This window comes from Musca autumnalis, unplaced genomic scaffold (assembly GCF_047663935.1).
Source record: "Musca autumnalis isolate F117 unplaced genomic scaffold, ASM4766393v1 scaffold_2, whole genome shotgun sequence".
Lineage (NCBI taxonomy): Eukaryota > Metazoa > Arthropoda > Insecta > Diptera > Muscidae > Musca > Musca autumnalis.
In genome coordinates this window covers 93,590,779-93,613,942 of record NW_027411755.1, presented here as the reverse complement: position 1 = coordinate 93,613,942, position 23,164 = coordinate 93,590,779, and the positions used below count along the sequence as shown (strand labels likewise).

General features: G+C 39.0%; 1 protein-coding gene across 1 annotated transcript in view; it reads left to right on the top strand.

Moving 5' to 3' along the window:
* LOC141394272 (dipeptidyl peptidase 4) overlaps positions 1-22,765 on the top strand; it is a 92,450-nt gene extending 69,685 nt beyond the window's left edge. The window contains exons 2-13 of the mRNA XM_073968424.1: positions 7,482-7,957; positions 8,030-8,303; positions 8,360-8,627; positions 8,690-8,984; positions 13,532-13,664; positions 13,726-13,914; positions 13,987-14,111; positions 14,176-14,562; positions 14,637-14,822; positions 14,897-15,054; positions 15,127-15,332; positions 22,167-22,765. Of these exons, the coding sequence (XP_073824525.1) occupies positions 7,758-7,957; positions 8,030-8,303; positions 8,360-8,627; positions 8,690-8,984; positions 13,532-13,664; positions 13,726-13,914; positions 13,987-14,111; positions 14,176-14,562; positions 14,637-14,822; positions 14,897-15,054; positions 15,127-15,332; positions 22,167-22,307 (2,562 nt within the window). The 5' untranslated portion in view covers positions 7,482-7,757 and the 3' untranslated portion in view covers positions 22,308-22,765. The remainder of the gene's footprint in view (positions 1-7,481; positions 7,958-8,029; positions 8,304-8,359; positions 8,628-8,689; positions 8,985-13,531; positions 13,665-13,725; positions 13,915-13,986; positions 14,112-14,175; positions 14,563-14,636; positions 14,823-14,896; positions 15,055-15,126; positions 15,333-22,166) is intronic.
* Positions 22,766-23,164: the final 399 nt, after the last annotated feature.

Sequence of the window (23,164 nt, the reverse complement as noted above, 5' to 3'; positions counted from 1 at the left end):
TAAACCAAAAAAATAGGTTTTTGAGAAAAATTTCGTGTTTGGACGCAGATTACTGTGATCCTGTGAGGGCTACACCCTCATGTTATACATTCAAAAATGCGAAATCGCGAGTACTACAATCAAATAATAAGCTTTTAGGGAAATCCAGCTGCGCGTCCCGATTAAAGCAACAATTCAAAAAACCCCGTTTTTCAGGTTTCAAAATGTCAGCATCCGTTTGAGGCAGATACAGTGGATATATTAAAAAATCATACATTAGAAACTTCAACTCTGAAGTGTGCTCTTTAACTTCTCCTTTGAGCATTAAGCTCTACATTGTGTTGTAAAACCACTAATTGGAAAATAACATAATGAAACTCGTTTATTTCAACGATTTTTTCCGATTTTTTTACCTTGGTACGACCACAGCTTCCGCTCAAATTATTATTTTAAGAAACCCCTCGGTGAATCGGGCTAAAACAGTTTATTTTACCGAAATGCGGTCAAAAGTTATGGTATAGTAAAACTGATCGCGAGTTACAATACCCCATACCTCAGTTTCAACATAAGTTAATTTTCTACAAAAAGCTTGATATATCAAAACTTATAGTCAAGATATGCTAGTATTCTTACCAAAAATAGTATTTGGAAATACTTTAATGATGTCGATATGAGAACATTTTAAACAAAAACGTGGCGAAGGCGCCCCTTGTTACCTTGATATATGGTATGAATGTCTCGACGAGCTTTGTCGATCTGGCTATGTGTGTCCGTCCGTCCGTCTGTCCATCTAAACCTTGTAATCACGCTACAGGTCGCAATTTTGATCGTATCGTCACCAAATTTTGATTTTGGTGATGGTCGGATAATATTCAGGGGTCGGAATGGGCAAAAAATTATTTGGCGAAAAAGTCAAAGTTTTATTTCAAAGCGAATATCTCCGCATCTATAAGGGGTATATCAAAAGCAAAACCTGCTAATGAAAGTAGAGAATATCACTATCATATTGGTGGTCAACGAAGACAACGAAGATATCGCAATAGTCGCTAATACAACCCAACTTTTCATTTTTGCGATTTTAATTATAATGACGAATATCACAGCTTTGGTTGGGGAGCTTCCAAGAACAAAACCTGACTATGAAAGTAGAATATCCCACCTTTACAATGATGCAAAGTAGGCTGGCGTAGGTGGCCAAATAACGGAGATATAGCAATAGTCGGTAATACATCCCATTTTTCAATTTTTTTTCGAAATCGCGCTACAGTTCGCAATTTTAATCGGATCGTCACGAAATTTTGGGTGTCCCACGTAGGAAGAAGCCTATTGATTTTGATGATGGTCGGATAATACTCAGGGGTCGGAATGGGCAAAAACTTATTTGGAGAAAAAGTCAACGTTTTATTTCAAAACCAATATCTCTGTTTCTTTAAGAGGTATATCAAAAGCAAAGAAGGTAGAAAATATCACTTTTACAACGATGTAAAGTAGGTTGTCGTAGGTGATCAAACAACAGAGATATCGCAATAGTCGGTAATGCGTCCCATTTTCCGATTTTTTTGTAATCACGCTACAGGTCGCAATTTTGATCAGATAGTAACGATTTTTTTGGGAGTTGATGCGGGTCCCCTAAGGGAAGAAGCCTATTAAGTTTGGTGATGGTCGGATAATATTCAGGAGTCGGAATAAGCAAAAAGCTTATGTGGAGAAAAGTCAAGGTTTTGTTCTTATGCGAATATCTCCGCTTCTGGTATGAGTATTCCAAAAGGAAAGCCCGTCAATGGAAGAAGAAAAGATCTCCTTTATGCTGAAGCAAAGTATGTTGGCGAAAATTGACAAACAACCGAGATATCGCAAAAGTCAGTAATATATCCAATTTTTCCATTTTTTGTAATCACGCTACAGGTTGGAATTTTGATTGGATAGTCACGGAATTATGGGGGTTGACGGGGGCCTATTGATTTTGGTGATAGTCGGATAATATTTAGGGGCCGAAATGGGGAAAAACTCTTGTGGATACAAATTCAAAGTTTAATTCTTTGTGAATATATCGGCTTCTAGTAAGGGTATTCCAACGGCCAATGGAAGAAGAAAATATTACCTTTACATGGGTGTAAAGTATGTTGTCGAAAGTGGTCAAACAACGGAGATACCACAATAGTCGGTAATGCATCCAATTCTTCCATTTTTTTGCAATCACGTTACAGGTCGCAATTTTGATCGGATGGTCACGACATTTTGGTTGATTATAGGGGTCTTAGAGAGAAAGAGGCAAAAAGTCATAACTCTAATGTACACATATATGTATCGTCACCAAAAATGTCGGAAGACGTAACCCACAAAATCACAACTATACAGGAGAAGCAAAAAACGTTATAAAATGAAAAACTGTTTTATGGAATATAATTCTTATGAGGGCGAGTATTCGGGATATTTTCAATCCTATACGAATGGGAGTAACAAATTAAATCAAAACAGCGGAAACGATTAGTTTTGGGAACCGTCATTACAATAAAATCTGCAATATTATCCCATTTTCCGAAATGCCATTTCTTGAATAGGATCGTTGTTTTTGAGCGTAGAAGCTTAAAAATTTGCCAGCGAATGTATGTTAACTTTATGTATCAGATCCCATCAAAAAACGTATTTCGATTTGCGTGTGGGTTTCGTCTTCGGGCATTTTTTGGTGACGGTATGTACATATTGTGTATTGATGACGTATACTCTTTAAACAATTTAATTAAGCAACATTGAGAAATTATTTCAAATGCGCTCTCTAAAAACTTGGCTCAATGACAAATTTTCACAATGGAATGTATTTTTCTATATATAAATACATACATACCCAGCAAAATGTTTGATGCCAAAGAAGATGTTTTTCGATTAAAAAGTCATGATCAAAGGAGAGGATGAAGTATTTTGCACTAGTACATTCGAATGAAAACGATGGCGTTCACTTCAATGAATATTTCCCACAATAAATAAATAAAATAATTTTATAAGTTTTGTTAATTGTCAGTGACGTCAAAATCTGTACTTGAATTTTCCTCCCAAGGATTTTTTTTACTAATATAAAGTTTGCATCATTTCAAACAAGTATTCTAGACAACTATTTTCACGTTCCTACCCATTTTGCAAAAATTATCAGCCAGTTCTTCATACTTTTTCTTCAAATTTTTGTTTATATCTACATTTTACCAAATACTTTTGCGATTATTCAATTCAATTCAATTCAATTACTTAAAACGATTAATTGATAAGAAAATTTGATAATTCATTTGGGATTTTCACGAGACTGTTTAAACTGCTCCTAAAAAAGTAGTAAAAACCTTACTCTTTTCGTTAAATGAATGTCATTTGTTTTGGCTGTGACTACATATGCCATGTATCCATCCCTTCTAGACTAAATGGTTGATGAAAGTGTGGTGGAAAAGATTAAGAAACAGTTTTGAAAAAGAAAAAACTAGCTGTGCTAGTTGTCGTCATTGTTGTTTCTGTTATTGTTACCATCGTCATTGACTTTGGTTGTAGTTGTGTTGTTTGTTCAAGTCGTAGATGTTTCATTCGGATAATGAAACAGCAAAAGAAATGAGGCATAGCCAAAGGACAAAGGCAAAGGAAAATAGAACCGGCGTTCGACCTCTGACACTTTTCTGCCAATATAAATGACTTTTTTCTCTATGTCTCCACTCTCTTTCTTCTTGCGCTATTTCGTGAATAACTTAAGTCGGGTATGAACTCTGACTTACTGATGATGATACACCACACTCCGAGTTGCACGGTCATAGTAGTAAAATAAAGTAATAAACATTACACCATCATCATCAGCGTTTGTTCAATTTGCATATTTTAGTTGGGATTTATTTCGACAAGTAGAAAACATTTTTTTTTTTTTTGCATTTGGAAGAAACGGATTGCCTGTCGCAAATACACTCTACCTGGTCCTTAACGAAAAATGTGTGTCCAAAAACAGTATTGTATGTACATTAGGGCAACCAAAAACAATTTTTTGGAACTTCTAAACACTAAATTTTTTCCATTTCATCCAAAGACCTAATATACGAAATTTTATGGCGATCGGTTACCGTTAACTCGTGTCACCACTGTAATTATACCCTCCACGATATGGAGGGTATAATTAAATTTGTCATTCCGTTTGTAACACATCGAAATATTCGTCGGAGACCCTATAAAGTATATATATTATTGATCAGCATAAAATTCTATGTCGATTTGACCATGTCCGTCTGTCCGTCCGTCCGTCCGTCAGTCCGTCCGTCTGTCTGTCTGTTGAAATCAAGATACAGCTCGCAATTTCAAAGATAGAGAGTCAAAATTTGGTACAGAAGTTTCTATTACTTGCAGGATGGTTGGTATTGAAAATGGGATATATCGGTCCACGTTTTGATATAGCCCCCATAGAACGGTACCTCCCGATTTTCGGTATTTTTAAGGTTTTAGCTTCATTATCCTACCAAAATGGCTGAAATTTGGTACGTAGTCTTCTTTAGGGGTATAAAACTTTCCCCCAGAATTTTGTCGGTATCGGTCCACACCTTCATATAGCCCCCATAGAACGGTACCTCCCGATTTTCGGTATTTTGAAGGTTTTAGCTTCATTATCCTACCAAAATGACTGAAATTTGGTAGGTAGTCTTCTTTAGGGGTATAAAACTTTCCCCTAGAATTTTGTTGGTATCGGTCCACACCTTCATATAGCCCCCATAGAACGGTACCTCCCGATTTTCGGTATTTTGAGGTTTTAGCTTCATTATCCTACCAAAATGGCTGAAATTTGGTACGCAGTCTTCTTTAGGGGTATAAAACTTTCCCTTAGAATTTTGTTGGTATCGGTCCACACCTTCATATAGCCCCCATAGAGCGTTACCTCCCGATTTTCTGTATTTTTAAGGTTTTAGCTTCATTATCCTACCAAAATGGCTGAAATTTGGTACGTAGTCTTCTTTAGGGGTATAAAACTTTCCCCCAGAATTTTGTTGGTATAGGTCCACGCCTTCATATAGCCCCCATGGGAAGGTACCTCCCGATTTTTCATATTTTGAAGGTTGTGTCTTCAATATTCCACCAAAATGGCTGAAATTTGGTATTTAGTCTTCAATGTGATATAAAACTGTTCGTCAGAAATATGTCTGTACAGGTCCACGCATTCATATTGCCCCATTTCTGACTAACATTCGTCGGTATATGTCCACGTTTCGATATAGCCCCCATAGAACGGTACCTCCCGATTTTCGTAATACTGAAGATTGTGACGTCAATATCCAACCGAAATGGCTGAAATTCGTTATTTCGTCTTCCGTTATAAAATATTCCAGAAGAGTACTAGAAGCGTACTTCTTGATTTTCGGTTTTTTTTAAGTTTTAGTCACATTCTCTTACCGAAATATAGGAAATTTGGTATTAAGTCTTCTTTGAGCCTAAAAACTTTCCGCCAGAAATTTGTCGGTATAGATCGACGTTTTGAAATAGCCCATATAGAATGGTGCCTAACATTGTTTCACCTAACATTGTTTTCACATTGTGGTGGAGGGTATAACAAGTTCGGCCCGGCCGAACTTAACACCGTTTTTACTTGTTTTAATTTGTATGGGGCCAAATGTGCATTTGCAATAAAATTCTCTAAAGACCGCTATTATGGACCAATCGATGAAAAAGCTTTACCAGTTCATTGTTGTGGCTAAAGAAAATCCTACAAACATTTGTGAAGATATGATGGGATTTTGATATAGCTTCAATATGCATATCGCCTAACGGTACCGCCCAATTTTAAATGTTTTAAAATAGTATGTAAAATTTTCTGACCAAATTACTGGTAAATTGCCACTTAGGATCCCAACGGCTAAGAAACTTCTCCACCACGTTTTGTAATTTGAAGTTTCTGACCTAATATAATTTGACAACTGTCAAAAAACTTCTCCACCCAAAACTGTAAACAGCAAAGGATACTACTTATTCCCAAACATACTACACCTTTTCAGATGTAATTCGAATTATTTTAATTGTAGTTCGAGTATTCTATTTGTAATACGTAACATTTCATTTGTAATTAAAATTATTTCACTTGTAATTCGAATTGTTCCATTTGTTATTCGAATTATTCCATTTATTATTCGAATTATTCCATTTACAATTCGAATTATTCCATTTGTAATTCGAATTATTCCATATGTAATTGGAATTGTTTTATTTGAAATTCCAATTATTCAATTTTTAATTCGAATCGTAGTGTGATGAGCTTCGTCGTAAGAATCCTGAAAACCAATAGTTACGGAACTTATTCTTGAAGTTAATAGGCTAATAGGCGAGAATAAGCAAAAAAAGTGGCTAGATAACCTGAAGCAATGCAACATTGGTACCGGATTAAGTAAATTGTGGCAAAAGGTGAAATCACTCTCGAATCCGGAAAAGAAAGGCGATAGAACGGCTGTGGCTTTCAATGGCGTGACAGTGTCATATCACCTCCTTGGACCGCGTGTTATTTTAACCGATAGTTTATAGAGCACCCCGAGAGTGTAAGTGAGAAGTGGAGTATGCTACGCCGTGTAAGAGCCCTCTCAGCCGAGGAGGTACCACCACAATTCACGATGAGCGATGTTGCAGACGTCACCTGAAAGGCGAAATCATCTAATGCATTGGAACCACGAGGAATCTTAATAGTAATGCTTAAACAACTGGATGAAACGGAGTTGAGTATTTAACAAATGTCTTCAATCTATTCTTAGTCACCCATATTGTACCAGAAGTCTGGAAAGTTGGCAGGGTGGTCCTGATACCGAAGCCAGGCAAGGATGCCAGCAGGGGCGAGTCGTGCAGACCGATCTCCCCCTTGTCGACAGAAGCAAAGATTCTAGAGGCACTTCTCCTCCCCATGTTGAGAAGCAGTTTTCTAGTTGCTCAAAATCGGCATATATATTGGAAAATGTACATCACCACAGCTGAATTACACGCCATATGACATATCATATCACATATCAGTCGAGGACTAAACCAAAACAGGCCGTGGCACCGAACAGTTATCGTAGTTCTCGGCCTAACCAAAGCCTTCGATACCATCAACCATGCCAAGCTGTTCAAGGATAGAGAAAACTTCCCTCCAGCCGTGTTGGAAACGTGAATAATCAAATATATGTGAGGACGCCAGTCGTTTGAGAATTCAGGAAGAAGAAGTCTAAGACCCGTAGAGCGAAACAGGGACTTCCCCAAAGCGGAGTGATATTTCCGGACTGTTTAACCTCTACCTTTCTGAAATAGAGATCTTAATGTATCCGGATTATGGTGCGATCTTGGCGTAGGGCACTATTGTCGTGGGTCTCTAACGATGTGATAGGTTAAATGTCTATGTAGCTGACTTAGGACAGTTCTTCCAATCCGTTAATCGTTTACAATAACAAAATTAAAATATATTTAAATATACACAATATATATTATATATTATTATCACTATTACTTACAATCTGTTTTTTTTTCAATTTATTTTGCAGGACGTCTGTTTTGCACAAAACAATCTCATCGATTTTGACATCATACGAGTACGACAATGTAAATATAGAAGCGGTTCAATTAAGAAATTAAACAAAATGGTAAAATATTTCCCAATGGTGATAACATTTACGTGAGTGTTTACCGAAAATAAAAGACTGTCTTGAGAAATACGGCAGGTAAGAACGCCGGCAAAGAAGGAGAATCCATCTAAGAGGTGGAAGGAACCCCGAAAAGATTCCTCTCATTTACGATCAAACGATAACAAATAAGCCTCAATGCACGCGAACATGACATCTGATAAGAGCGGCGGATCATGGCGTCTGCCACCGGACGAAACGCTACAGATACAAGATCCAAAGCAAAAAGATCAAGACTTAGACCTGGACGAGGGTCACAATTGGCGATCGATAATATTTTCGCTGTTAGTTATAAGTTTTGTTATAGCCGGCATTATAACAGCCATATATTTATTAGGGTAGGTACATTGAAATGTATAACCGTACTTACTTATTTATATGTGTCGTTATATGTTTTCTGATCTTTGCAGTTATGTAGATGAATTACTTTATTGGTCAGGACGACGAATGATACTCGACGAGTATTTGCAGGGAGATTTAACACCCACCCGCCTACAGCCCGCTTGGGTAACTTCCAAGAAATATGTTTTCCAATCCGATGATGGCGGCCTCTCGGTACTGGACACAACCACCAATAAGGTCAGTACATTGGCAACTAATCACACCCTCAGACAACTAAATGTCCAGGGCTATGAATGCTCGAACGATCTGCGATATGTACTCTTCAGACATAATGTTAAGAAGGTAAGATGTGTGGCTTCAGTTTCAAAGTCTCATTCTCACTAAGGCTCTTCTTGTAGATTTTCAAAAAATCATTTAATGCATTTTATACAATATACGATGTTGACAACGATCATCATATGCCTGTGAAATTAAAAGACTCACCTAAAGTCCAGAGGACACGCCTGCAATATGCAACCTGGCTGGGGAATACAACCTCACTGATTATAGTTGCCGACAATGACATTTATATAAGACAATCACCGTCCGACGAGGAGGATGTTCGCATCACATTCAACGGTTATCAGAATCTCTTTTATAACGGGGTACCTGATTGGCTGTATCAAGGTGAGAGTAATTTTAAATAATACTTTAAATACATTCGTGTAAATGGGGTTCCTTATTTCCAGAGGAAATATTCAATGAACCTCAAGCTATTTGGCCCTCTCAGGATGGAACATTTTTCATGTATGCCTCCTTCAATGACACCAATGTCGGCATGATGACGTATCCGTGGTTGGCTTCAGGTGCTGTCATAACCGGCAGTGGTGTTTCTGCTGGGAGCTCATTTCCAGAGACGAAAAATGTCCGTTATCCAACACCGGGCACACCCAATCCCGAAGTAAAACTGTGGATAGTAAACATAACAAATATCACAGAAATCCAACATATACAATTAAAGCCGCCTCCTTCGCTGGACGAACAGTAAGTACAAGTACACAATAAATAAATAATTCGAACTAGAAGGGTACGATTGAGAGCTAGAAAGATGCACCAACGCGTTTTTGGATATTCGATCTATAAGTGTACGAAAAGTACTAAAAGTTACTAAATTTGGTACTAATTGTATATTTTGAACGGTTATAGCAAGAATCTTGAAATTTCGTATGAGAATCAAGTTGGGGAAGGGGAGTTATTATAAGGAAATGGTTTTGGAAGTTCATATTTATGTGTACGAGAAGTACTAAATGGTTCTAAACTTGGTAAAATTTAGATTTGGCTGAACGGATAGAGCTGAAAACCTGAAATATGGAATTTAGATTACCGTTGAAGTGTACGATTGAGATATGGGGGTAGTTTTGGAAATTCATACTTATGTACACGAAAAGTACTAAATGGTACTAAATTTACAATTTGGATTTGGATAGACCTAAAATTTGAATTAAGATTACTAATGGAGTGAAGGATTGAGGAAGTTTTGGAAATTTGTACTTATGGGTGCGAAAAGTACTAAACGGTACTCAATTTGGTATAATTTGGATTTGGGTGAACAGATAGAGCTGGAATCCTGAAATTTGGAATTAAGTCTACTTTTGGAGTGTAGGATTGAGGTAGTTTTGGAAATTCGTACTGATGGGTACGGGTACTAAATGGTACTAAATTTGGTACAATTTGGATTTGGGTGAAGAGATAGAACTGGAATCCTGAAATTTGTAATTCAGTTTACTTTTGGAGTGTAGGATTGAGGTAATTTTGGAAATTTTTACTTATGGGTACGGAAAGTACTAAATGGGACTGAATTTGGTACAATTTAGATTTGTGTGAATGGATAGAGCTAGAATCCTGAAATTTGAAATTAAGGTTACTGTTGGGGTGTAGGATTTAGGTAGTTTTGGAAATTCGTACTTACGGGTATGGAAAGTACTAAATGGTACCAAAATTTGAACAATTTAATTTTAAACAATTCGTACTTAAGGTACTAAATGGTACTCAATTTGGATTTGGGTGAACGGATAGAGCTGGAATCCTGAAATTTCGATTTGAGGGTACTGTTGGAGTGTAGGATTGAGCAAGTTTTGAAAATTCGTACTTATGGGTACGAAAAGCACTAAATTTGGTACAAAGTGGAGTGTGGTGACCGGATATCGCTGGATTCCTAATATTTGAAATTAAGATTGCTTTTGATGTGTAGGTTTGAGGTGGTTTTGGAAATTCGTACTTATGAGTACGAAATTACTAAATGCTACTTAATTTGGTTCAATTTGGATTTGGGTGAACAGAGAGAGCTGGAATCCTGAAATTTGGAATTTAGATTACTGCTAGAGTGTAGGACTGAGATAGTTTTGGTACAATTTAGATTTGGGTGGACGGATAGCGGTGGAATCCTGAAATTCGGAATTACTGTTGAAGTTAGTTATTGAAATTCGTACTTTCATACGAAAAGTATTCGTGGTATTATGAGTAGAGGTGGAATTCGGAAATTTGGTATTATAGCCGTTGTTGGTGTGTAGGTTTGAGATATGGATGTGGTACAATAAGTGTACGAAAATTACTAAATGACACAGAAATTGGTTCAAGTTGTTATTTTGTAAAGGGGTAGAGCTGAAATTGTACAGCAGCTTTGGAAATTCATACTTATGTATACGAAAAATACTAAATCGCGGTTGGGATATAGTTTTGGATATAAGGAAGTTATTTTTAAAACATACTTATTTAGTATTGGGCTAAGGAATAGAAGAGGAATTCTGATTTTTTATTTATTTGTCAGGTTCATTGTTAGAGGTGGTCGTACAATAAGTGTACTAGAAATATTAAATAATACTAAATATTGAAGCACTGGTATTGAGTGAATCGATAAATGAAATTTGGTCAGTAAGCTCATCTCTAACGAGAAATTAATAAAAAATTGGGGAAGAAGCCAATACTTATATATACCAAAATGAATGTCTCGACGAGCTGAGTCGATCTGGCCATGTGTGTCCGTCCGTCAGTCCGTCCGTCCGTCTGTCCGTCTGTCCATCTAAACCTTGTAATCACGCTACAGGTCGCAATTTTGATCGGATCGTCACGAAATTTTGGATATTGATGGGGGTCCCGGAGGGGAAGAAGCCTATTGATTTTGGTGATGGTCGGATAATATTTAGGGGTCGGAAAGGACAAAAAACTTAGGTGGGTAAAAAGACAACGTTTTTTTCCAAAGCGAATATCTCAGCTTCTATATGGGGTATACCAAAAGCAAAACCTGACAGTGAAAACAGAAAATATCACCTTTCTAATGATGTAAAGTAGGTGCTCGTAGGTGATCAAACAACGAAGATATCACAATAGTAGCAAATAAAACCCCAATTTTCATTTTTGCGATTTTAATTATATTGACAAATATCACAGCTTTGGTTGAAAATTTTCCAAAAGCAAGGCCTGACTATGAAAGTAAAAGATCCCGTTTTTACAATGATGCAAACTATGTCGGCGTAGGTAACCAAATAACGGAGATAACGCAATAGTCGGTAATACATCCCATTTTTCTATTTTTTTGGAAATCACGCTAGAGGTCGCAATTTTAATGGAATCGTCACGAAAATTTGAGGGTTAATGGGGATCTCACACATGAAGAAGCCTATTGATTTTGATGGTAGTCGGATAATATTCAGGGGTCGGAATGGGCAAACACTTATTTGGAGAAAGGTCAATTGACAAATATCACAGCTTTGGTTGAAAATTTTCCAAAAGCAAGGCCTGACTATGAAAGTAAAAGATCCCGTTTTTACAATGATGCAAACTATGTCGGCGTAGGTAACCAAATAACGGAGATAACGCAATAGTCGGTAATACATCCCATTTTTCTATTTTTTTGGAAATCACGCTAGAGGTCGCAATTTTAATGGAATCGTCACGAAAATTTGAGGGTTAATGGGGATCTCACACATGAAGAAGCCTATTGATTTTGATGGTAGTCGGATAATATTCAGGGGTCGGAATGGGCAAACACTTATTTGGAGAAAGGTCAACATTTTATTTCAAAGCCAATATCTCTGTTTCTTAAAGAGGTATATCAAAAGCAAAACCTGGCAAGGAAAGTAGAAAATATCACCTTTACAACGATGTAAAGTAGGTTGTTGTAGGTGGTCAAATGTCAGAGATAGGGCAATAGTCGATAATGCATCCTATTTTCCGATTTTTTTGTAATAACGCCACAGGTCGCAATTTTGATCGGATCGTCACGAAATTTAGGGGGTTAATGGGGGTCCCAAAGAGAAAGAGGCCTACTGATTTTGATGATAGTCGGATAATATTCAGGGGTCGGAATGGGCAAAAACTTATTTGGAGAAAATGTCTACGTTTTATTTCAAAGCCAATATCTCTGATTCCTTAAGAGGTATATCAAAACCAAAACCTGGAAAGAAAAAAGAAAATATCACCTTTACAACGATGTAAAGTAGGTTGTCGTAGCTGCTCAAACAACAGAGATATCGCAATAGTCCGTAATGCATCCCATTTTCCGATTTGTTTGTAATCACGATACAGGTCGCAATTTTGTCGTCACGAATTTTTTTGGGAGTTGATGCGGGTCCCACAGAGGAAGAAGCCTATTGATTTTGGTGATAGTCGGATAATATTTAGGGGTCGGAATGGGGAAAAACTCATTTGGAGACAAATTCAAAGTTTTATTCTTTGTGAATATATTGGCTTCTAGTAGGGGTATTCCAACGGAAAAGTCTGTCAATGGAAGATGACAATATTACCTTTACATTGGTGTAAAGTAGGTTGGCGAAGGTGGTCAAACAAGGGAGATACCACAATAGTCGGTAATGCATCCAATTCTTCCATGTTTTGCAATCAAGCTACAGGTCGTAATTTTGTTCGGATGGTCACGAAATTTGGGTTGATTATGGGGGTCCCAGAGAGAAAGAGGCATATAATTGTTGGTGGTAGTCGGATTATATTCCCTAAAAGAAATGTTTACCAGTGAAAAGCTTTTGCACAGGGGTAGTGGTGTAGGGTATCACATGGTCGGCTCCGCCCCGACTATAGCCTTTGCTCACTTTTTTTTGTCTAAAATAAAATGTCTCAAAAAGTATCTGTAATATAGGGTAACATCTTTTGAATAAAGGTTTTCTACATTTGGATATCACAAATTTCATAATTCGGTTGGAAAATGTGAATAGAAAATATGGATACAATTTTCAAAATACCCATACCGTTCTAATAAAACATGGACTGGAATATAAAATGTAGGCCGCTCTTGAAGTGTAGAGTTCTTTTTTTTTGAAAATTAGAACAAAACGTGTACCAAGTGTACTTAAATGAAATTAAATATCAATTCAAATAGGTATTAGTACATTAAAATGTTCAGTGTTCACCATATTAAATATTGTTTATTTGTATATTACTCCTTTTTTTGCTAGTAAATAAATAAACAAATAAATAAGTACATGGATCCACCCCTCCCCGTTTTAGTAGAGCTAAATCCTGGCTATTGCTCATCTGTAGAAATTAAACTATAATTTCTATTATATTAATTATTTTTTCAGCGATTACTACTTAACGTCAGCCGGCTGGGTAACGGACAGCAATCGTCAGGTATCTGTAGTTTACATGATGCGATCTCAAAATTACAGTGTAATATCGACATGCTTTGCAGACGAGAATTGGGAGTGTTCAGAGGTACATACTATGTGTGTGTATCCATCATGAAAAGTCTTTAAACGTTCAAATATATTTTCAGATTCACACCGAACGCGCCCCGGAAGATGAATGGCTGGATATACTTCCACATCCTGTCTTTTCACCAGATGGCAACAGTTTCTTGATATTGGCCAGTGTTCAGGAGTCAGGAACGGAGCATTTCACTCACATCAAACATGTGACCATATCACAACAAAGGATATCAGTAATATCTCATGGACGATATGAGGTTCGTCATTAGTCAATTAGCGTAAAGTATTTAATTGTGGCGCTAATTTCGTTTTTTCTTTTGTGTCTGCAGGTACTGAAAATCCTTTGTTGGGATACCGCCCACCATCTCGTGTACTATTTGGGGACTAAAGATAAGAAACCCGGCCAACGTCATCTTTATACCGTCAGAGATCCAGTTAATGATGACAATCGAAAGTAAGTGTTAATCTCGAAGTTACATTTGCTATACTCAACTATATATGTTTATGGGTACTTTCAGAATGGAACCCAATTGCATTACTTGCGATTTAGGAGAAGCGCTTTGGAGCAGTCGCTACTACTACTCGAACTGCTCACATTTTGATGCTTTTCTGGCACCAAAAACATCCATAGCAACGGCCGAGGGAATTGCTTATTATATCCTGGATTGTCAGGGCCCCGGTTTACCCGTATCGGGTGTACATGCTTCCAAGACTCACAGTCTGGTAAAGGTTCTGTACGACACCAGGCTGTTCTACACAGAGCGTTTGAAAAAATTGGCCTTGCCTACCCAAAGGTCATTTGAAATATCCCTACCTCACGGGAGTAGGGCACAAGTTCAATTATTGTTACCGCCCAGTTGGCGTGAAGAGTTGAGAGATGCCGCTTTCCCTGTAGTAGTAGAAGTGTAAGCTATAGCTGAATTCATTTTAGAAAATAATAACTTATGTTTTATTCTTTTTTGGCGTCGTTTCCCCTTAGAAATGGAAGACCGGGATCAGAGTCAGTGTCTGAAAGATTCCGAGTTGATTGGGGAACGTATATGTCATCACGAAATGATGTTATTTATATACGTTTGGATGTACGTGGAGCAAAGGGTCAGAGCAAGAAATCTCTGTATCGACGCTTAGGTGGTGTAGAGGTTCAGGATCAAATTTCCGTAATACGGTAAGTTGGAGAATTGCTTGTTTTAATTTCCACATTTTTCACATAGTATAAATACTAACAAGTTTCGATTACAGCTACCTCTTGGACACGATAAGTTTTTTAGATGAGACTCGTGTTGGAATTTGGGGCTGGGGTTATGGTGGCTATGTCACCTCTATGGTTCTAGGTACACAACAGGATGTTTTTAAATGTGGCATAGCCATTTCACCAATAGCCGATTGGCTTTATTACAGTAAGTAACTTTGCTTATTGGTTGTCCATGTGTTTGTGAAATAACATATTCTTCTTCACCTCTTCCCTTAAGATTCTGCATTTACAGAACGAATACTAGGTCTTCCAGCAGAAAATTACAAAGGATATGTGGAAGCAGATGCCACACAAAGGGCACGCCTCATAAAATCGCATTCGTTTTTTCTGATTCACGGCTTAGCCGATTCCACAGCCCCGTATATACATGGTGTTCAACTAGCAAAGTCCTTAACCGATGCCAATGTTTTGTACAGATATCAGGTAAAGAATAATTCATAAATATATATTTCATTAAGTGTTTTTGGTTTTATTTTTTACATTAAAGCGCTCTTTATTGAACCGATGGATTTGTTTTTATATCGCCCAGCATATATTGAGGGCATAATTCTATTTGTCATTCCGTTTGTAACACTTCGAAATATTCTTCGTAAACCTTATAAAGAATATAGTACACATATTTTTGATCAGTATAAAATTCTAAGTCAATATAGCGATGTCCGTCTATTACTATGAGCGATGTCATCAAAACGCGAAATCATTCAAAGCGTTGGGCCAACAAGCAACAGAATGAACCCTGAGTTGGATGCCAGTACAGGACGATCTCCCTCTTGTCGCCAGTAGCAAAGATGCTAGAGGCACTACTCTTCCTCCCTCCTACCGTCAACCATGAAAAGCTTTTCGAGGATATATAGCCGTGTGGATATATAGCCGTGTAGACACCAAAACATGGTTTTGGTTAGTGTAAGAATATTTAAACCTGCCATGAGGAGACGAAGATTTCACCGGTACATCAACACAACAATACTGTGTCGATGCAGTACCTGATAGCGTGTTACAGCCGTGAGCATCTCTGGCGCGATCTAGGAGTAGGATCTAGGAATAGGATTCCCCTTACCCACGCACGTCAGAGGAGATCTTCATGATCTGGGGGACCTCTCTCCACCCGAGAATCTCTAGCATTCACACTTATGCAGTTGCTCAGGCTGTACAAAGTTTTAGTGTGAATCTTGTATTCGGAGACCACCCCCATCAATCGCGGCAGAAGAACGCCATCTGCCAAGACAAGGTTAGGTTTAGGTTAGGTTAGGTTGAAAAGAGGGGCGAGTACTCGCCACATGTCCTGGTGGACATACACATAAGCCATGAAAGTAGGCCTGTTGTGCGCTCTAGTCTAAGTTTTTGAAGAAGGGGACTCTACTATAATTTAATTAAGGAACTCTGTTCCCTTAACAAAATCCCGTAATTGTTTTAGGTCGTCTACAATTACCTGATTAAGATCTGGTATTGTGTCGTTCCCTAAGAACTGGGATCTGATGTTTGCGAAAGCGGGGCATTTGCAGAGAAAATGCTCCAATGTTTCATCATCCTCTCCGCATGCCCTGCATACGCTGTTGTCTGCACAATTAATTTTGTGCAGATGAGCTTGTAAACCGAGGTGACCTGTAAGAACACCTGTAAGTCTACTCAACTCTGCTTTACCTAGCAGTAGTAGGTTTTTAGTTTTTTCCTCATTTGGGTCTCCCCATAGGATTTTTGTGGTTTCCCCTAATTCCTCTCTATTCCATAGGGATAAATGGGCATTTTTTGCCCAATTTTTTAACTCTAGCCGAGACGCATTTAGTGGCTTTGCGTTCGCTAGGTTTACAGTTGCTAATTCCCTTCCCTTTTTTGCCAGAGAATTTGCTATCTCATTACCTCTATTCCCCGCATGTCCCGGTACCCATATTATACGCACCGTGCCATGCTGAGTATAGCTGTTGATCGAATTTATACAATCCAGGACTGTTTGTGATTTTACTGTCTTGGATGTTATTGCTTTGATTGCAGTTTTACTGTCCGTAAGGACGTTTACAGTAGTTGGCCTCGTGTTGGCATTAAGCCAGTTCAGACACTCTGTGATCGCTCGGATCTCCGCTTGATGGACCGTATTGTGATCCGGCAAACGAAGAGATATTTCGGTCTCTGGTTCTTCAATAAAGAGACCCAGTCCCGTTCTCCCACCTAGCATTGAGCCGTCTGTATAACAGCAGTTTCCAGTCGGCATTTGTGCTAGATTTCCGCCGATCCACGAGTCTCTGTCTGGAATTAATGCCTCGCATGAGGCAGCTACAAATGTTTCAGGTATACGGTCCGATGCAATGTTATCCATTGACTCTCCCGTTGTTACCTGTAGAATGTTTTGATGGTATGTTACGTGGTCCTTACTGATCCACTCGTCCATCGCTTTAAGTCGAATAGCTGCGACAGCCGCTTCATACCTTATCTGGATTTCTATTGGGTGTATATATAGAATAGTTTCTAAAGCCCTCGTTGATGTTGTTCTCATTGCGCCGCTTACACTTAGACAGCACATTCGTTGGACTTTCTGTAGTATTTTAATATTACAATTTTTATCCATAGCTGTCCACCAGACTACTGAAGCGTATGTTAGAATAGGTCTAACTACGCTTTTGTATAGCCAGTGTGTCATCTTAGGATTAAGACCCCACTTGGCGCCTATAGCCCTTCTACAGGTTGACCAACATCTATGAGCTTTATTGGCTCTTTCCTGAATATGGTCTTTCCATTTAAGTTTCCTATCCAGAATTACTCCCAGATATTTGACTTTATTGGAAATATTGATCGTCTTGTTTAGGAAAACTGGTTCTTCAAAGTGTCCCAGTTTTGTTTTCCTAGTAAACAGACATATTTCCGTTTTTTCCGGGTTTACATTAAGACCTCTTGGTCTAGCCCAGTTATACGCTATTTTTAGGGCTGATTCAGCTCTTCTGCATAGCAAGTTTGGATTCTTACCCCTCAGAAGTATTATAACGTCGTCTGCATAACAGACTGGGTCAAATCCCTCATCGGTTAAAGTCCTTAATAGACTATTTATGGTAGTGACCCATAGGAGTGGGGATAAAATCCCCCCCTGTGGCGTACCCTGACCAACTTTGTCCTTTATTTTTACGTCAAGTAGCCCGCAGCTTATCCATCTATTCCTTAGCATGTGGCTTATCCAGTCCCTGAGGGCCCGATTCACCTGAAACTTATCTAAGGATTGGATAAGGGTTTCGGTGCTGACGTTGTTGAAAGCACCCTCGATATCAATGCATACCGCCAGTGTATACATCTTCCTGTCGAAGGTGCTCTCGATGTGGTGTACAACCTCATGTAATGCGGTTTCCACTGATCTACCTTTAACGTATGCATGTTGTTTGTATTTAAGCATATCGTTTGGAATCTTGCTCTTAATCATGGTGTCGACTATTCGTTCCATGGTTTTAAGCAGGAAGGATGTTAGGCTTATCGGACGATAAGACTTAGGAATTGCGTAACTAGCCTTCCCAGGTTTGGGGATAAATACTACCCTCGCCTCCTGCCAGGCTTTAGGAGTATACGCAAGTTTTAAGCATGCGTTAAAAATTCCAGATAGTTTGGGCGCAATGTAGTCCATCTCTTTCTGGAGTAAGGCCGGAAATATCTCATCCGGCCCCGCTGCTTTGAAAGGTTTGAAGCTCTTGATGGCATCCTTTACCATCGCTTCATCAATTGTTGGTGCTTCCTCTGTATCACATTCCCTCATTACCGGCAACCCTGCGTGCGTCGCAGTGTTCGGCGGGATATGTGTATTCATCAAAAGCCCCAGCGTGTCCTCGATTGTTTCCATCTTATTCCCCATATCATTCACCATGATCTCGGTTTGTGTATGGGTTTTCGATAGAAACTTTTTTATTTTGGATACATCATTTACGCTGTCTACCTGTTCACAGAAAAGTTTCCAGGAATTGCGCTTTGCTGTTCTAGTCATTTTGTTGTATTCTTTAAGTTTTGTGTGATAGTTGTCCCAGAATACAGCTAATTTCTTTCGTCGAGCTCTGTTGTAAAGCCTTCGGACCTCTTTGCCTTTGTTACGAATTTCACCTGTCATCCAGGGTTTTTCGTAGGCAGATTTCCTCTCTCGAAGGGGACAACTTTCTTCGAATGACTTTACTAAGACCTCCGTTATAATGTTGACATTTCTGTCTATATCTTCCGTGCTTAGGCATTCATATCTATCGTGCCCTAGCCTATCTTTTATTAGTTTCCCAAATTTTATCCAATTGGTTTTGGATTTATTTCGGAAACTTATAGGTTTCGGCGGTGGCCGTGTTAGTTCAAATCTTATATAACGATGATCCGAGAAGGAGTGCTCTTCCGAGACCCTCCAATTCTGCACCTCGTTTATAAGATTTTCGGAACATATTGTTATATCTAATACCTCTTCCCTAATCTTGTTAACAAAGGTGGCTTTATTGCCTATGTTAAGGGTTATTAGGTCGTTAGTATTCAAGAAATCTAAAAGGGCTTGGCCCCTTTTGTTAGTATTAGTACTACCCCACGCAATGTGGTGTGAGTTAGCATCGCTACCTACTAGTACTTCGTTACCTGTTTGTTTTGCTTTCCTCACCAACCGCTGCAGTTCCGACGAAGGTGGTAGTGTCGGCGAGTCGAACGGTAAATATACTGATGCAAGGTATATATTGCCATTCCCCAGCTTCAGCACAGTTGCGTCCGATGTTGACAACTCTGGAGAGAAAAGAAAACTTAAGTTTTTGTGACATATTATACAGGTTCTCGGTCGAGACCCCGTATTTGCATAAAACAATTGGTAGTTTATATGGTTTAGTCCAGAGACCTTGTTCTGAATAGTCCAAGGTTCCTGGATCAAGCCAATATGGATTTTACCTGTATTGATTTTCTCCATCAGGGCCATGGTTGCCGTCTCGCTCCGATGGAGGTTTATCTGGATGACCTCAATCATTGGTCCTCCAGTAAACGGGCTTCTTGAGAGTCGGTGATTACGGCATCGACTCCCTTTACATTGTTGCTGGGAGGTAAAACCTCTTCGCTATTTTGTTTGGCTTCCTCGCTTTCGCCGATTACCGCCTTTCCTGCTTTGAAGCGGACAGCGTTGGAGATGTAGAAAGCCCTGCCCTTAGTCTTTGTCAGACTAGCCATGGAGAGGTGGTCAATTCCGACCACAAGGAGAGTTCCGTCCTCCTGCTCCTCCCTGTGGAAGACCTCCCATCTCTTCACGTCCAAGTCCTTGTTTTGACGACCAAAGACTTCGAGCATGCGTTCCGTCTCGAACTTGCTGCCCCATCCTCTGACGAATACAGAAGTTTTTGTTAGTTGAGGAATTTGGTCTTTCCTCACCAACTTTAGTTTGCCGTTTTCCCATGGAGGTATTATGCTGCTGATAATATCCTTGAGGGCGGCAACGTTTGCATGCTGGGCAAATTGGAACACCATCACGTCCCCTTTGACCCCGCTGCTGATGATTTGAATTGGATCACCTCCAATCATTATGTGATCTAATATCTTATTGTTGACCATTTCCTCAATTGCTGGAAGATGGTCTTTGGGTAGCTTTCCGGAACCTCTATTGGTATCGATCACTGCATAGCAGAGTTCGTCCCTATAGCGTTTCTTGGCTACCTTTGCGTAAGATGGCGGCTCTCTACCAGTCTCCGCAGCCCTCTTCCTCTTCTGCCGGGTCCGGGATTTCTTCACAGAATCCCCAGGCACTGCAGTCGATTCCGCGGCTGGGCACACCCTCTTCACGTTCGAGCTGACTTTGTCGCCCTCTGCCAAAGGATTCTCGGAACAGTCTCCTTTGCGTGGTACTTGACGCGGTGCACTCGGAACGTTTGGGGATGTGGAGCTCTTTTTCTTCTTCGTCGGCTTTACAGTGTTCTGCTCTTCGGGGGATCTGATCCTCTTCGCCGCTTCCGAAGAAGTGGAGGGAGTGTTCATGGTCCCTGTGGGAGCATCCTGCGATATAGCCTTTTTGCTTGTCCGTTGCTTCCTGAACTTTCGTCGTTGAGCACCAGACAGCTGCTTCTTGTGTGTTGTGAGCTTTGCAATACTGTCGCTCACTTCGTCTACCATCTTGTGGACCTCCTCCTTTTCTGGGATTTCCATGACGGTTATATTATTTTTGCTTTCGCTATCGGATTTGGAGTCTGAGTCGCTACCTGTATCTGAAGGCTGGGTCGAGCATGAACTTCCCCTTAGCTTCTCAGTCTCTTCCTCCCTGTATTTGCCCTTAGGCTGTGTGCTTGTCGCATTACCTTCGACCACAGGTGCCAAGGCACCCACACCTGTGGGAGAGATTTGCTCACGATCGCATGATGACGACGGGGTGTGACTCGTGTGCAGATCAACATCACCCGCCGGTACTGGGTTTATTAAGCCCTGCACCGTAACTTTTTTACTTTGTCCAACTTTCTTCATATTGTGTTTTTTGTTTTAGGGGAACACCCCCATAGTCAGTTTGTTGTCCGCGGGGAAAATAAATTTCCCTGAGGCAGGTGATCGTACTAATCCGCTCCGGAACAGGTTTAATCACAAATGAATTCCCTAGATCTAGAACAAATTAGTACGGTCATCCGCCTCCCCCTATCCGCCGGTGGGGACGCGCCCGGTAGGAGAACTGACAAACACCCTCGGGATCTGCCAAGACAAACAGCTACTACATTTTCTCCAATCCCATTTCCAATTTTAGTGGACTAGAAGTTTTAAGGAGCAGCACGGAACAAAGTTTGGTTTTCCAAGAGTGATGCCTGGGAGTCTCAACTTTCGTGAAAACATAAAAAATCCTAAAAATGTGACCTTTGACCACGATTTATTTAAAAATCTCTCCGGTGATTTTGTTTTTTTGATTTTTCTCATCTATGAACATTATAGGTGTAAGCTCCCTTCATTTAAAGTTAGTTCAGAAGCACCGTGATAGTCGTCCGACTATAATACTTTATTTACTTACCGAAATTGGTCGAAGTTGAGAAACAGGGTATCAGACAACAAGAAGATGGCGTTTTTGCAAAGACAGAGCACCCATGTTCTACACCCATATAAACTTTTTGTTGTTAGTTTTGAATAATCACAGATATTGTTAAGTGTAATACATGACAAGTGTGATAGAATATCTTTATCGTAATAACCTGACTAAACTAGACTATGAAAGCTCTAATGAATACCTGTTTAACTCCATTTTACATGATTTTTTTTCTTCAAACAACATGAAAGTAAATTAACAATATCCTTTGCTTTATATCTTGTTCTCTTTTCCAGACTTATGCTGATGAAGATCACAACCTGGAAGGTGTTCTCGAACATGTTTACTCATCAATGGAACATTATTTTTCGGAATGTTTGAGCTTAGATCCAGATGACACCAAACCAAATCTGGATCAAATTGTTCCGGCTGAATAAGCAAGTCAACATGACGATCTAATGACAAAAATCAAATGAAAAAAGCCTTGTCACATCACATTAATCCTACTTCCTGTTATATAATTTACAAACATTCATCCGCTCTTTCTAGTCTGAGATGTAAAAAAGCTAAGAAAATAACAAATTCTTAATATATTTATTATATACATACATACAAACATATGTATAAAGAAAATAATGAATTGCTCAACATTTTATGAAATCAATATTTAAATATCTCTACTATTTATTGCTAACACATACAGAAGACACACACACAAATAATTATTTTATAAACTGTAAAATGATGTTAAGGAATGTGATTTGGAATTTTTTTCGAAACAGTAGTTTTTTGTAATTTGTGTATTTTAGCAATGAATTTGCATATTCAAATTTGTATATTTTTTACCATTTTTATTTTTTCCAAAATATATTTAAACTTTCTTAATTCTTCAAAATCATTATTCAATAACATTTAGAATGTAACCTTTTTATCGGTATTTAGCATTGACCTGAAACTTTTCCCATCACATTAACCAGCCGTTTAAACCAATGAACGGAAAGAAACAAAACGATTCCCGTACCAATCACACAAAGCCACAAACTTTTCAGCTTCTCTGAATCGTTTCATTCTCACAACCAAAACAAAAACACAAACTTTTCAACGTAAAAAGATGGAAACCGTACGATTGGTGAAATGTAACTTCGGCTATGCTTTGGCGAGTTGTTTCATTCACCACCGAAACGACAAGTATTTTTGGGAAACGTTTGACGTTTGCGTTATGGTCAATGACACACTCAGACACACACACACGCATGTGATTGCTTAACAACCCTATAAGTTAGCATCAGCATAC